Source organism: Aethalodelphis obliquidens, unplaced genomic scaffold, assembly GCF_003676395.1.
Source record: "Aethalodelphis obliquidens isolate GAN/ISIS:26980383/991018 unplaced genomic scaffold, ASM367639v1 scaffold7, whole genome shotgun sequence".
Classification (NCBI taxonomy): Eukaryota; Metazoa; Chordata; class Mammalia; order Artiodactyla; family Delphinidae; genus Aethalodelphis; species Aethalodelphis obliquidens.
Window position 1 is genome coordinate 27867980 of NW_020837951.1, and position 15290 is coordinate 27883269.

At 44.0% G+C, this 15290-nt stretch overlaps 1 protein-coding gene across 6 annotated transcripts in view; it reads left to right on the top strand.

Annotated features, from left to right (window-relative positions):
• Positions 1-15290, top strand: part of ABCA1 (ATP binding cassette subfamily A member 1) — a 182231-nt gene that overhangs the window by 153897 nt on the left and 13044 nt on the right. For all 6 annotated transcript variants that reach the window (XM_027105324.1, XM_027105327.1, XM_027105323.1 and 3 more), the window contains 11 exons: positions 949-1073; positions 2352-2450; positions 4829-5018; positions 6033-6127; positions 7362-7394; positions 8800-8905; positions 9752-9826; positions 10438-10607; positions 11847-12024; positions 14093-14208; positions 14295-14439. In XM_027105324.1, the coding sequence (XP_026961125.1) occupies positions 949-1073; positions 2352-2450; positions 4829-5018; positions 6033-6127; positions 7362-7394; positions 8800-8905; positions 9752-9826; positions 10438-10607; positions 11847-12024; positions 14093-14208; positions 14295-14439 (1332 nt within the window). The remainder of the gene's footprint in view (positions 1-948; positions 1074-2351; positions 2451-4828; positions 5019-6032; positions 6128-7361; positions 7395-8799; positions 8906-9751; positions 9827-10437; positions 10608-11846; positions 12025-14092; positions 14209-14294; positions 14440-15290) is intronic.

Genomic DNA, 15290 nt, shown 5'->3' on the forward strand with positions numbered 1-15290 from the left:
GTTACTTAGTCTCCCTGAGCCCCAGTTACCTTGTTTGTTGATTGGTGATAATGATAGTACTACTTAGGGTTGTAATGATAATTAAATGAGATAATGCTCATACAGTTTTTTCCCATGGAATTAATCACCTAGTGATTAATTTTCTGCATTGAAGCACGAGAACATTAGAACCAGGGGCATCATTTGGATCTTTTTTTTTTTTTAACGGATAAATTTCTCAGGAATAAATGGAAGGAGCTTAGAGTTTGCTTATAAAGTATGTACAAGTCATTGTTTTCAGAGAAGGTACAGGTGTAAAGTTTAAGGTGGTTTAGAAAGGATTTAGATTAATCATGCTTTTTGAGGCCATCAGGGGAAGAAATAGCTGCTATTCCCTTTCCATGGAGACAGTGCTGTAGAGTGGTTTTATCAAAGTATGGGATCTGAATGGGTCACCTAGTCTGTCTGCAGATTACAAATGAGAAGACTGAGGTCATAGGGGATGTGACTTTACATGGATACGCTTATAGTAGAGAAAGAACAAAACTGCAGGTCTTCTGGCTTCTGGTCCAGGCTTCAGCTCTCAGCTTTTGTCTGAGCTGAGCTCATGGCCAGTGTGGTCTTTCTCAGGTTTTCAGAGAGGAGAGGGACCTGGTGTTCTAAGTCACCCTGACATGTGACCACTGTTTACTCTGTGAAGTTCTCAGCTTGGTGCCCCTGTCAGGGGGCCACAGCCTCTGGCCTTGTGTTGCCAGCTTCCAGAAATGCCCCGGAGGGAAGAGGTTTAGATTTCAGTCTCCATTGCTTCCAACCTGCCAAGAATGCCTTGGTGGAGCTGCGCCCTGTGCACACTCGAGTGATGGCTGGTCGGAGAGGCTGGCTGGACTCACGGGACCTTGCCCCGTGGCCTTCTTTCTAACCCTTGTCCTTCTCCTGCGATTTCTCTTCCCTCCTACCCCCTGGTTATAGATTGTCCTGCCAGCTGTGTTTGTCTGCATCGCCCTGGTGTTCAGCTTGATCGTGCCACCCTTTGGCAAGTACCCCAGCCTGGAACTTCAGCCCTGGATGTACAACGAACAGTACACATTTGTCAGGTATGCGTTTGCCTTCTGTGCCCAAGGTGGGAGGAGACCTCAGGCCGACCAGGGTGTTTACTGTGCTGAGGGCCAAGGGGAGGGGGACTCGAGAGTTACACAGGGGCATGGATTTATCAGCTGTGGCTACAGCCCTCACACAAACTCATGTTAGATGCAACGGACAGCGGTGAACAAAACCTGAACTAACAGGCCAGTCCTGTTACCGCATTTAAACTCCATTCCTCTTTATACGCTGTTGTGAGGAACATATGTGTTTTATGTAAGTAATCTGCTCTTGCAAAAAAATCTATGATTGAGCTATAACATATTTGGATTTTCATAGCTATGTCTTTATTCTGTAGTTGAACACATGGCTTCCATACACTCAGAGCATCGCACCTCCAGGTTCCTGTTTTCTGCATGATGCAATTCGTGTATTTATTATTTAGTCTTTTAGCTTATAGATAATAGCTAGCTAGTGTTTGTTTTTTAGACCAAAATGCCAGCTACTCTGTAACAATCCAACGCTTCAAACAAAAGGACAAAGGAATTTCTGCATCACGTTATACAGGAGTTTTCCTCAGTCCCATAGTATTTGTAGATCTTTTGATTGGGGAAGCGTGTCAGTGATGTCAAAGGGAAGCTTTAAAGAAAAAAAAATATATATATATATATATATATAATATAACATGTGACTCAGTCTCTTTTTGTCTAATCCCATGCTTCCTTCCTATTTAGTGAAGGTTTACTTTCTTCTTTCCTTTCCAAGCTGCTGACCTTGTATTGCCCGGGGCTGTGGAACACATGGGCTTGTTTTTTGTTTGTAACCTGTACTCATCATTGTTTGTGTTTTCCAGTTGTCCGTGCAAACATTCAGCCCATAAAATCAGCCTGCCCTTTCCTAGAAAATCCCTGTGGTCTATGCCTAATGGATAATTGTGAAAGTACTTTTGAAATACTGATCTTTAATGAATTCATGTACTTCACATTAAAATATATAAGTAAATGTGTGTATATATGTGGGTGGGTGTGTACACATGCGTGTGCACATCTCTATACATATAACTTACTTACACAAGCTCCACTTTGGAGTGCTGTATGTTACCTTGATAACAAATATATGGCCAGAGGCTGAGTTCCTTGTGGGTGGGTTCTGTGTTTTATTCATTCCTGTTTCAAGAGTTTGGCACACAGGAAGTACTTAATAAAGTGTTTAATTAAAAAACAATCGCCTTCCTCCTCCCGGTTCATGGTTTTAATGCATTGCTGAGCTGGCTGCCTCTCATGTACCTACAGTAATGATGCTCCTGAGGACGTGAGCACGCAGGAACTCTTGAGCGCTCTCACCGGAAAGCCTGGCTTCGGGACCCGATGTATGGAAGGAAACCCAATCCCGTGAGTGCCACTTGAGCTGTGAGCCCCGCCACGGCTGGCTTCTTGTGCTTGTCACCTGCTTTGATCTCTACACTGCTTTTATCATTTGTATGCCACATGGTGACTACCATCATTTGCCCTTTGAAACATTTTTTATTTTAAAAAAGTTAATATAGAGATTTAATCAGACCACCTAGGAACAAACATAACAAACTAGGAGAGTCTTCTAGCATCTTGCCAGGCAAATGACTATAGATGTTTGTTTACTGCTTTAGAAATGAATATTTAATTTAAATAGTACTTTATACTGATCCCTTTTCTCCAGCTCCTATACCTAAGTGCAGAGACAGGCTCCCATTATGTATAATTTGCAGTTTTGTTTATCAGCTTCTTCACTCTAAAAGCCTGAAAAGATGGCATCGTTTTTATAAAAATGGACATTTTCTTCTTTCAGAGTTGCGTATTTTTATCATATTCTCCTTCAAAGTCGTTTAAAAAAAAGTAGGCAGTGTATAAATAAATTCAGTGAAATACCCATACGACTCTAAGTGTATATGGGAGGAAGGCATGGCCAGAGATCTTTGTGAGTAAAGACAGTGAAGAGAGGTGAGGTGCTTCTGAGAGAACCCAGTGATGGTAGAGGCAGGTTCAAGTTTCCAGGCTCAGGTAGGTTGTTAACCACAGACTGAGGAATTATGGCGAGTGTGGGAAGGTGTGGATAGATTGGAGAAGGCCTAACTTGAATTCCAGGTTTTAAAGGGAAGATAGTGAGCCTGCAGGAGACAGACACCGCCTGTGTGTGCAAGGTTTCAGAACAGATTGCTAAATGGATAGCCATTATGTGCTTGTCAGCTCTTATCAATTGAGTGCTTACTGAACATTTGTTAGTACTTAATACTTGCTAAGTGATCAATCCTGACAGTATCAGTTCCTAAAAAACAAGGTGACCAAGGTGGAGACGGTCAGAGATTTCACAGGACTTTTGATGAGATTCCACTTGGAAGTTCTCTGTAGGCGAGAGAGGAGAGTGAGATGAGGTAATAACGCAGGTAGGTGGACTCATCACATGCCAGCTCAACAGTATGGACTCATAGATGGACGCCAGCCAAGGAAGGATCTGTAGGAGCCAGGCCTGCATTGAGAGGTGCAGGCCTGACCTCACAGGCTCGCAGCCTGGGGGCAGAGCACCCACTGACGTGTACTGGGGTCCGTCTGATGTAAGGGCCCCACTGTGGAGACTTCTAGGTTTTTCAGAAAGTAGTGGAACTGATCTCAGCCAGTGATCTTGTGAAGGTTTTAGAGCGTGAGCTTCAGGATGGCACCATCTTAGTCTGACTTTTCCATTTAGTCCAGGTGCTTTAAAGAGAGAACTAGAGGGCAATCCACAAAACTGTTCATTTGATAGAAGAATCATCTAAAGACTGGGCTCTGCTTCAAATTGTAGAGTTTTGAAAGGGAAGGGATGTTAGAAATGCCTTGTTGAAATGTGACTTATTGAGACAAGTCATTTCATACTTTTGTTTCACTAGTGGAGAAAATAGGCCCTGAGAGGGCAAGTGACTCACTGATGGTATCACAGTAATTCAGAGCTCAAGCCAGACATAAAGGCCTGTCTTTAGTTACCTGGGATGCTTGCAAACAGCCTAGCTCTTCATGTACCAACAACTCTGACCCCTACTAACTGTGCCCCTCCCAATTCTCTACTCGTTTTGAAACATAAAGTGCATCCTGGCACTCTCCACCAGGTTTCAGCACGTTGAGCATAAAATGCAGACTCCTCGCAGGCCTGTGTCCTGTGGCTCCCGCCTCCCTCTCCTCATCTCCCATCACTCTCCCTCGCAGCTCATCACATTCCAGCCCCACTGCCTTCCTGTTGTTCCTTAAATGTAGAACACTCGGGACCTTTTCACCTGTGCTCTGTTGCTTCTGCTTGTAATATTTTTCCCCTGAATCCCTGCCTAGCTTGTTCTCTCCCAACATTTAGGTTTTGGCTGAAGTGTTTAATTGTTTGTTATCGAACTCTTTCCTGGGAATACAACCTCCATGAAGGTTGTATTTGTCTTTGTCTTCTCACCCCAAATTCTCAAATATGCAGGACAGTGTCTGGCACATAGTAGATGCTCAGTGAGTGTCTGTTGAGTGAGCACATGAGTGAGTGATTGAATGCTGGTGATTGGATTGACTTGAGTTCAGTATATGAGCATTTAGGCCCTCTTTGTGTTCCATCATCCTTCACTGTAAATGAGTTTGTAGCTTACAAGTCTGTGGGGTGGATCAAATAACCAAGTGATTAGGGGATAGATGCATGTTTGCAGTTGTTATTGATTGGTCCTGTGCTCTGAGGCAACAGGAGAGGCCAGACCCTCTTGGGTGATCCTACCTTTGACATCCCTTTGCAGAGACATGCCCTGCTCGGTAGGGGAGGAGGAGTGGACCACCACCCCTGTCCCCCAGACCATCACGGAGCTCTTCCGAAACGGGAACTGGACGATGGAGAACCCCTCCCCCGCTTGCCAGTGTAGCAGCGACAGAATCAAGAAGATGCTGCCCGTGTGTCCCCTGGGGGCTGGGGGGCTGCCTCCTCCACAAGTGAGTCACTTTCAGGGTGCGACCGTTCAGGTGGGGTGCAGGGTGGGCTTGGAGAGAAGGAATGGGTGACCTGCCGTGTCAGGAGGGTCTCTTTCAGTCTTGATTCTTGTCATAGGGAAAAGCATGTGAGTTTTGAGAGGAGGGGCCTTGGAGCCCATTGTTCCTGTATCTGAGGGAGCTTAGCCTGCTTCTCTCTTTTGAAGTCAGCCTAGTTTCCTTAGTGGTTCGAGGTCCAACCAGAATTCAACACTCTGGATCGATGAGCTGTGGAAGGCACACTGTGGACTCCCCCAGTGGTGGTGTCACGGGACAGACTGTGACAAGCCCAGCTTCATCTCTGCCTCTGCCACAGATGAGCTGGTGACCTTGGACAGGTCATGCTGAGTCCCTGGGCCTGTTTCCTCACCTCTGAATTAGGGAGGCTCGCCCATAAAACTTCTGTGGGTCTTACAACTCTGACATCCTCTGAGACTCTGAGCGTGGGACACAGTTGTGAGCCACTTTTTCTGAGAATGATTTCAGGAAGAGGCTTGCTTTTGATGTCTCTCTGCTGCCTTATGAGCATCCAGGTTGCAGGATGAGGAGAAGGAATTTCAAATGGTGTTGAAAACTTAAAGCAGTCCTTCCTGATTACGTTTCTTTAAAATAAGAGCTCATCTCTTCATCAGTATAACTGCAGTGAACAAAAGAATTTGCTAGGCATAGTCAACGGTGCTGCTCCCTGAAAACCTTTTGTAACCATAAAGAATGATACTTCACAGTCTATTCTGATACTTCATAGTTGTTCAGAATAATTTGCTGGGGCTCTCCTTGGCTTGCCATAATGGCCCTGCTGAGAGCAGAGTGGATCAGACCTTGGTGGCTGGCTGATGGCAGAGCCTGGGCCCTGTGGGCAGAGTCTGGTCACACTGTGGTACATGTTTGAGGGACATGTGTCATTGTTGTCCTTGATTTGTTTTCTGTTCCAATTCTGGTCCATAAAGACACATGCACTTGGTTTTTTTGTGATAACAGAGAAAACAGAACACTGCGGACATCCTTCAGAACCTGACGGGAAGGAACATTTCGGATTATCTGGTGAAGACATATGTGCAGATCATAGCCAAAAGGTCATTATTTACTCAACTTGGCGCCTGCTTAATCATTACTGCTCAGAGGAAGGAAAAGCCAAAAAAAATAGTAGATTGAGTAGTGGGGGGAACATCACATTTTGACCTGATGTTGTCTTTTGGAAGTTTAGGATATTCTTTCAAACTAGAAAAGATCATGGGAAGTGTTATGAACATTCAGCTTCAAGACTGAGGTTGCATGGTTCCAGGATGAAAATAAATCTGGATTCACATTCTAACTGCTGCTTATTAGCGTTTTTGACCACGGGCAGCCAGTTATCCTATTAAAGCCTTAGGTTGTATAAAATGTGATAATAATGTTGCTCTTATTAGTTTGTCACGAGGATTAAATGAAACGATACATGTGAAGTACCTCTCATGGATGGAATGAATGATAATACACGGATTATAAAGAGAGCCCTGGCCCAACTTAACGGCCTGTCTTGGCTGTAGAGCCTTGCAAGAGCCATATAGCTTCCTGGGGCCTGGGATGGGAATCGTCCCTTTGTCCAGCATATCCGTGCCACAAATGCTACCTGCACACGCCCTCTTGGTTATCAGATTGACTGTCACTGTATTACAGTACTTGTGTTCATGTAACCCTTACTTTACATAATAGTGGCCATATTGACCTTCAAAGAAATTAACAGGAGACATAGGAAAAAACATAGTAAATGTAGGGGTTGGTATTATCCATGGTTTCAGGCATCCGCTGGGGGTCTTGGAATGTATCCCCTCCAGATAAATGGGGACTGCTGTATTTAGTTGATGCTCAGAAAATGTTTGTTGTAGCTCCCTTCCTATCAGCTTGGTTAGTTGGGCCCCTAAGTTAGGAGTTCTAGTGACTTTTAATGACAAGGGTATGCTTGAATGACAGTTACTGTGAGTTTTCAAGAAAGAGGCATAACCTCTCCATATGTCATCCATAATTGACCTATTATTTTGAATTTTAAAAAGTTTCTAGTTTGATCACCTCTGTTGATTTTTGAGTTGTTTTTAATATAAGGCATGACCTTCATATAAATCATAAGGTTTTAATATGGGGAGAAGAAAAGACATGCTGATTAGGACTTCTTTCCATTGGCAAGACCCTACAGCAGCAGCCCGACCGTAGGGTTATTTCTGTCCCTTTGTTGTATCCTCAAGTAGATATTTACTCCTTTCGCATCATCAGGAATAGGGTCAATGTTTCTTTGGACTGATTTCTGGTTTCTTTGTCTTTGGCCTTCTGCAGCTTAAAGAACAAGATTTGGGTGAATGAGTTTAGGTAAGTTGACCTCGCTGTGCCTTCTTTTCATTTTCTTTGACTCCTAAAGTTCAGGAGGATGAATTTGATGCAGGTTTCTTGGATCCCGGGAAGATGTTAGTTTAGGGATTGTTTTTCCGTTAGCATTTCTGCTCAGTGCCCAGCTGCCACTTCAGAGGCCTTTGGAATATTTGGCACACTGATGTCCTTGAGGAGATTTTAGAAGTTCCTTGTGGGTCTCTAGGGACTTGACAGGAAGCACGATGTTTTGAGGGAAAACCTATGCTAGTTAAACTTACCAAATCAAATTCCTAGGAGTCCTAGTGACTCAAGGACAATTTTTCAGGTCATTGGCATAACCAAGGAGGTCTTAGATGAAATAAGAGGCATCAAAACCGTCTATGTTCATCGTATTTCAACTCATTTATCCCTCTGAGTTTTTTTGTTTTTTTTTTTTTGCTGTACGCGGGCCTCTCACTGTTGTGGCCTCTCCCGTTGAGGAGCACAGGCTCCAGACGCGCAGGCTCAGTGGCCATGGGTCACGGGCTTAGCCGCTCCGCAGCATGTGGGGTCTTCCCGGCCCGGGGCACGAACCCCCGCGTCCCCTGCATTGGCAGGCGGACTCTCAACCACTGCGCCACCAGGGAATCCCCTTCTGAGTTTTTTTTTAAAATAACAATGTTTCTATTAGAAAATAAAACCAGAGTCCCATCAGCATAGCAAGAATCATTCTCTCCTCTGCTGCAGTCAGGCTGTCTCCGACCCACCCTCCACCTCCACCCCTGCCCATATCCCTCTAAGTTTTGAAGGAGCAGATGGAACTGGGGAAGAAAAGAAGGAAGGATCCTTGAAGTCCATCAGTTCTCATGAGAAATGAGATACCTTACATGGCTGCCTCAAAACCTGGCTTTGTCCCTGCCTCCCATCTTCCTTCTTTGCCTTTTCTCCAAGAGCCAGGACTTACTGAGTAACTGAGCAGGGCGGAATCAGGACCTTTCGTGGTTCTCCTGCTATAGAAGAGCCATGGCCTGTCTCTAAACCCTTTCAGGCCTCTCTGGTCAGTGTCTTCACTGCTCATCCTAACTTCCCATCTGCTTGCCTGGAGACCCAAGTTCAGGCCTGAGCCAACAGGGGTGGGAGGAGCGTCTGTGAGATGAATGAGCATTCTTTCCTCAACATCTCAGATGTCTCACTCTATGTATAATCAGACCCAGGTCCCTCCCACTTGGGCAGGAGATAGAAGAGTTAAGAGATTACCAGAGTCCATTAGAGGAGACCAAGGTGAAACTTTCTCTGAGTCTTACTTGGGTCCTACTTTGAACAGGCAGTTCATCTAAATGAAGTATTACACACTTCGGTGGCGTCTGCTGCTGAATGTTATTGGACCCCACACCGCCTGTGTTTTAATATCAGGCTTTTCTTTTAGGTACGGTGGATTTTCCCTGGGTGCCAGTAATTCTCAAACACTTCCTCCGAGTGAAGCAGTTAATGATGCCATCAAGCAAATGAAGAAACACTTGAAGGTGGCCAAGGTACAGTATCCATCCCAAGACAGGTCAGAGAGAAAATGAGTTGCTAGTACATGGGAGTAGTTGGCAGGTAGATGATCACCTTTCAGCTTATTGTTTAAGACTTTCAAATACAAAGCCATCACTGGGCATTTGGTGATCTTGGGCCAGCCAAGACTGAGCTACTCAGTATGTTATTTACTATCTGAAAGTGCAGATCAAAAACAAATGCAGAGATTTTAAATCTCTCAATAACTTAAGCATAGCCAGTGGATAAATAAACTGGGCATCAAACATACTTTTCTGAAACAATCTCTGGTTAAACAGGAAATGAATCATTTTCTTTAAGCTGGCAGCTAGTTTTAGCACCTAATAAGCATTCACTTCATTTATCTGTATCTCAAGTTCCCCATTTCTAAGTTTGAATTGACTAGGTGGGGGGGGGTCAGGTGATATGGCCTCTAGGGTCACAGATGGCAGGGATTGTCTTAGAGTCTGAATCTCTGCCCTTGAGGCACAGACCCCACGTCTGATGCATCTGCATATTGAGTGTAGTTCTGGGTCTTAGGAGGATGTCAGGGGAGCGCGGTGAAGAATCCTCAGCCAGACACCTACATCTTGGGACTTTGAGTCACAGCGTTTCCCTCTGGTTCCTTTAAGACCTGTGGCTCATGGCAACAGCGCTGCTTTAGAAATCTGGTCCCTTGTTTCTCAGGAGCCAGTTACTCAGTGGCTTCAAGGTTCATTTCAATGAACAACGCAGTGGCAGTGTTGCCCTTCCCAAGGTTGTCCCGTTGTGCACAGACCCCAGACCTCCTGTCGCCCTCCCCTGTGAACCATCCCACTGAGGCAGCTTTCTGTCATTCACAGGACAGTTCTGCAGATCGATTTCTCAGCAGCTTGGGAAGGTTCATGACAGGACTGGACACGAAAAATACCGTCAAGGTAAAGCCTTTGTTCCAATAGCTTTTTTTTTGGTTTTTTTTTGGCTGCTCATTGGTGCTTGAGGGATCTTAGTTACCCAACCAGGGACTGACCCCGGTCCCAGGGCAGTGATAGCACCGAGGCCTAACCACTGGACCAGGGAATTCCCTCCAATAGCTTTTTGATGAACAATAATCCCTATGTTCCCCCGAAGTACTTTCAGCTCATGATAACATTGATTCATGACAGAAATATCTCTGAATTTTACAATATGATGATGAAGAGAACTTGCTTTGCCACCACTCACACCAGGGGAACCAGTATGAACCTGACCGAGTTACTTAACCTATTTAAGCCTCAGTTTCCTAATCTATAAAATGCAGGCAATAATCGTGCTACCTCAAAGCTATGGTGAGGGTTAAATGAGTTAAAGATAGCACAGTGCCTGGCCACACGGTCAGTGCTGAGCACACCCTGGCTGCTGTTACCTCTTTGCCATGTTCTCTGATCATGTTTTGTCTTGTGGTATGACTGGAATTTCTGGAGTGCACATGCCTGTTTTGTGTGTGTGCACCTACCTCCAGGAGCAGGGTTTGGGAGCAGTACCTTGCACCTGGTGTGTTTTATTTCAGGTGTGGTTCAACAACAAGGGCTGGCACGCCATCAGCTCTTTCTTGAATGTCATCAACAATGCTATTCTCCGGGCCAACCTGCAGAAGGGAGAGAACCCTAGCGAGTATGGGATTACTGCCTTCAATCACCCCCTGAACCTCACCAAGCAGCAGCTCTCGGAAGTGGCTCTGTAAGTACCACTGTGTCTGAATCGGGAGAGGGAGAGGGTGTTTGGGGGAATCATGGAGCAGGGGAAGGAAGTACAAAGCTGGTTGTAGAGTAACAGCTGGGGAAACAGGTTCATTATGGTGTGTTTGGGTTGGTCCAGGCTCTGGACAGAAAATGATCAGTTTATGAATTGGCTGGGCAGGGATTAAATTGCAGAAGATACATGACTCTGATATATTAAAGACATTATTACATTTAGTGAATTCACATAAAGTAAGTTAAATTGTTAATATAATTCTAAAATATTTTAACTCACCCTTAACACAGTGTTTAATAAAAAAATCAGTTTCGTTTGTTTTGAAATCACTATTTTTAAACTTGGTGAAACATGCTTTGTCGGCTTGTGTTTAATTCCTTGAGTGTGTGTGTGTGTGTGTGTGTGTGTGTGTGTGTGTGTGTGTGTGAGTGTGAAGTTAAAACCAGTATAATCTAGTTCAGAGTGTATAGCCTTTGAAATCATAGAGATCTGAGTTTGAATCTGGTTTCTAAACTTTCCAGATGTATGGTATTAAGTGAGACAATTCATGTAAATTGCCAAGTCCGGCCTTCAACACATGGTTGATATTCAACAGACGTTAGGTTCCTTTTCTGTATGTGGAGCATGGCACAGTTATTACTTCTGCTTCACTCATATAGAATATCAATATATGTCACTACGATCTTTATACCAAGCTTATATAACATTTATGCAGAGAAATAGTTGATATTATACCCCATTTAATGGACTTACAAGACTATTCTTATAATAAGGATCTGATGGAATTTTTGTACGTGTTAGGTTGATATGCCACGAGCTTTTGTTGTCAAACTTATTTACAGCCAGAAATTGTTGTTTGAATAGTTTCACACTAATATTTCTCCTTTATTAAGTTTTCAAGCTACACTACTCCCTTATGTGTGAAAATTTACAACTTGTTGCTCATAGAAGGTCAAGAATAGTGGAACAAAGTGAATGCCGTTAGGCCACTCTTAGACTTCCTTTAATAGTTTCATTTTGGCAGTAGACCCTTTTGACCTCAGTAGAATCAGTTTTGCATCTGAATTATCGAGTTTTGTTTTTTTTTTCTTGAAAATAATCATCTTTAACCCTGAATAAAATATATGTGGTGAAGAGATTTTTTTTCCCTGGGCTATGCTTCAAATATTTGTGTGTGTATGTGTCCCTGATTGAGTCCTCAGCTGCACTATCTGTCTTTTTCAGGATGACCACATCAGTGGACGTCCTTGTGTCCATCTGTGTCATCTTTGCGATGTCCTTCGTCCCGGCCAGCTTTGTCGTGTTCCTGATCCAGGAGCGGGTCAGCAAAGCGAAGCACCTGCAGTTCATCAGTGGAGTGAAGCCTGTCATCTACTGGCTCTCCAATTTTGTCTGGGACATGGTAAGAATGCCGGTCTGCTGCTGCTATATAAACCTCCATCAGGGCTCTGGGTTGGATGGACGAAAGAGCTCCTGGCCATCAGCAGGAGATGTTCTAGCTAGTCCAAAAGGTACAAAAGAGGAAAAGGCAGGCACAGTTGTACACTTTCATGTGACCAAACACAGCCTTAAGCCCAGGGCTGATCTCACACCAGAGGAAATCTGTCCACATGGACTGCAGTTCATCCCACCACCACCTCATTCCCTAAGTGACAACTTTTCAAAGAAACTGAGGTGGAAGACAGTCAAAACTCAAAGCCAGTGCCTCTAACTTGTCTGTCAGAGCTTTAACCTCCAGAGTCAGGGTGTGCTTTGTCTTACTAGGAACTCAGTCTGTCATTTGAAAACTTTATATGTTTTACTGGAAGCTTATCCATCCATTGCAAATCTGTTTTCATGCCAGCTGTAATATAGTGCTTCTATTTGGACCAATATGGAGGACTTCAAAGAATTCTGAAGTTCTAATTTTTATAAAGTAGAGTTGAAATGTATCTCCCTGTGAGGTCCATTAATCTGTAGGCCACACAGATGAAACTTAATTCTTCTCCCACTGGACAGCCCCTCAGATATTTGAAGACACCTGTCATTTATCCTAAGCCTTCCCCAGATAAGATGATATATGAGAACGTACTTTGTAATCTCTAAATCACTGTACAAATGTGAGTGATGATGATGATGTCTGTGTTGATTATAGCAAGCCTCTCAGACTTGTCATTGTTCTGACCTGATTGCCTCTCTGTGGCCATGCTCCATATTGTTAATGAGCCATTTGAAAAGCAAAGCCCAGAATTAACATTATATTCAGGCTGTGGTCTGAATGTTTATGAGTCTAGAGGGAGTTGATCTTTATCCCATATCCCTATTACTCAGCCCAAGGGTATTTCATCTTGGAAGCAGCACTGTCTTGTTGGCAACTTGGCAGTGAACTGTTTCACAGGTATTTTTTATGGGGTCTCTTTCACTGTATACTAATGCAATTGACTTTTTTGAACCTTTACATTTATATATGAATCTAAAACTTGATATATATATATATATATCAAACTTTATATATAGCTTTGTATATAAATATAAAGGTTGTTAAAAACATATATAAAATTTTATGTTAATCCCCGTTAAACTGAATTTTATGTAGTGTCCATTTGTTTTGGTTTTATCTTGATCCAGTAATTGCTTTATTGAGTGAGCACGTACATACTGACTGCTCACTACGTGTCTGACTCTGCCAGGCATTGCAGATTCAGAGATGAAAAGATCAAGTCCCTGACTCAGGAATACCACTTATCTTCCTGTGTATTATCTGTCCCTCACTGCCTTAGAACCTCTGAAATTTGCTATAAGCATGTCTTCATCTAAGTTGTTTGAAAAGCACATTTGAGTAGGATGGGACTGAGATGGAGAGCCCTGTGATCTGAAGCTACAAATACTTGTAACAGCTGACAAGCCCACTACCACCTCCCTGCCTCTGCTCTGCTCTGCCAGCTATGAATTCCCGTAACTGTCCTGTGGTCAAGTCTTTATTTCTGCATTTTAATGCTTGAGACACTGTCAGGACACACTTTAAAATTAGTCTCAATGTGATGAAACAGTTCTGACATTCATGTTATGAGTGCTTACCTCATAAATAGATCACAAGTGAGCTTGAACTTGGGCAGACTATAATACAGCATTAATGATGAAACAGACACAGTCGTCTTCGGGAAGAATAACGGCAGCTTACTTGCTACCTGTGAAATTGAAACTACTCTGACTGGGAACCCATCGTTCAGTAAGTTTACTGAGCGTGGCACCTTGGCTTATCTGTTGGAAAGACAGAAAGGACGTGCAGTTTATAAAATCAGCCGGGGGTAAAATGCTTGTCAACACGTATCGTCCAGTATTTTGATTAATAGTTCTTGTGGCTTCATTAATTCAAAGTTCTTCTTCTTCAATATGTTTATCTGCCCTTTCTTGTCTGATGATGATGAAGACTTGAGACGTGTTGTATCTTTGACTTAGGGGTGACCTTGATTTCCTCGTTTCACTTTTAGTGCAACTATGTGGTCCCTGCCACGCTGGTCATCATCATCTTCATCTGCTTCCAGCAGAAGTCCTATGTGTCCTCCACCAACCTGCCTGTGCTAGCCCTTCTACTGTTGCTGTATGGGTAAGGCACCTCTGGATGGGGCATATGGTATCAGATGGGGGAAGGCAGGGGACACCCAGTGGACATGTGTTTTTGTTCCTCACCAGGTGGTCCATCACACCTCTCATGTACCCAGCCTCCTTCGTGTTCAAGATCCCCAGCACAGCCTACGTGGTCCTCACCAGCGTGAACCTCTTCATCGGCATCAATGGCAGCGTGGCCACTTTCGTGCTGGAGCTCTTCACCAACAATGTGAGTTCTGCAGAAAGAGATGCTGGGATGAGCATAGTGTTTAGTCACGATCTTATTCTGCCTGCCTGCGGTGTTGACACCATGGACCACTCTGTCCTTTTGCAGAGTCTGTCTGTCTTTCCTGGGTTTGCATACCATCTCTCGCTTACCCTTTTCCTTATATGTCTCTGATCACATTTTTCTGTTTCCTTTGACAAGTTCTTGTATACTCCTTTCTGTTTAAATGTTGCTTTCCCCAGTATTCAGTTCTCTGGCATCTTGTTTCCCACTTCAGATGCTCTCTCTGGGTGATGGCATTCATGCTGGAAGATTTCACCACCACCTCTCAGTGCCTCGTGTTGTTCTCTCTCACGTCCATGCGTACCTTTAGCCCCGACTCCCCTTTTGAACTCTATTCTCATGTTCTCTCTTGCCCAGTGGATGGCTCCGTTTAGATTAACTGAAGGACACCCCAGACTGGCTATGTCCTAAATCATCTTCCCCTCAGAACCCAGTATTTCTCTTGCCATTCCTGTCATGCTGGATGGCATTACCATCCACCCAGTCACCCCAGCTGGGGCAATGTTAGAGCCATTTTATATGCTTTGCTTTTGCTTATTTCCCACATTCAGTTGGTTACCTTGCCAGTTCCTCCCATTACAGATCTCTTAAACAAGCTTCCTTGTCCATTCTTGTTGTCATTGCCTTCATCCAGACATCTTAACTTAGCACACAAAGACTTTCAGAGGTGTACAACCCTTCCTTGACAGTTCCCACCACACTCTTTCCCAAGACATGGTAAGCTTTGGCTGAGTGGTCCCTTCAACCCTCCATACTCCTGTAGGCCTGGTTCAAGATCCCCAGCACAGCCG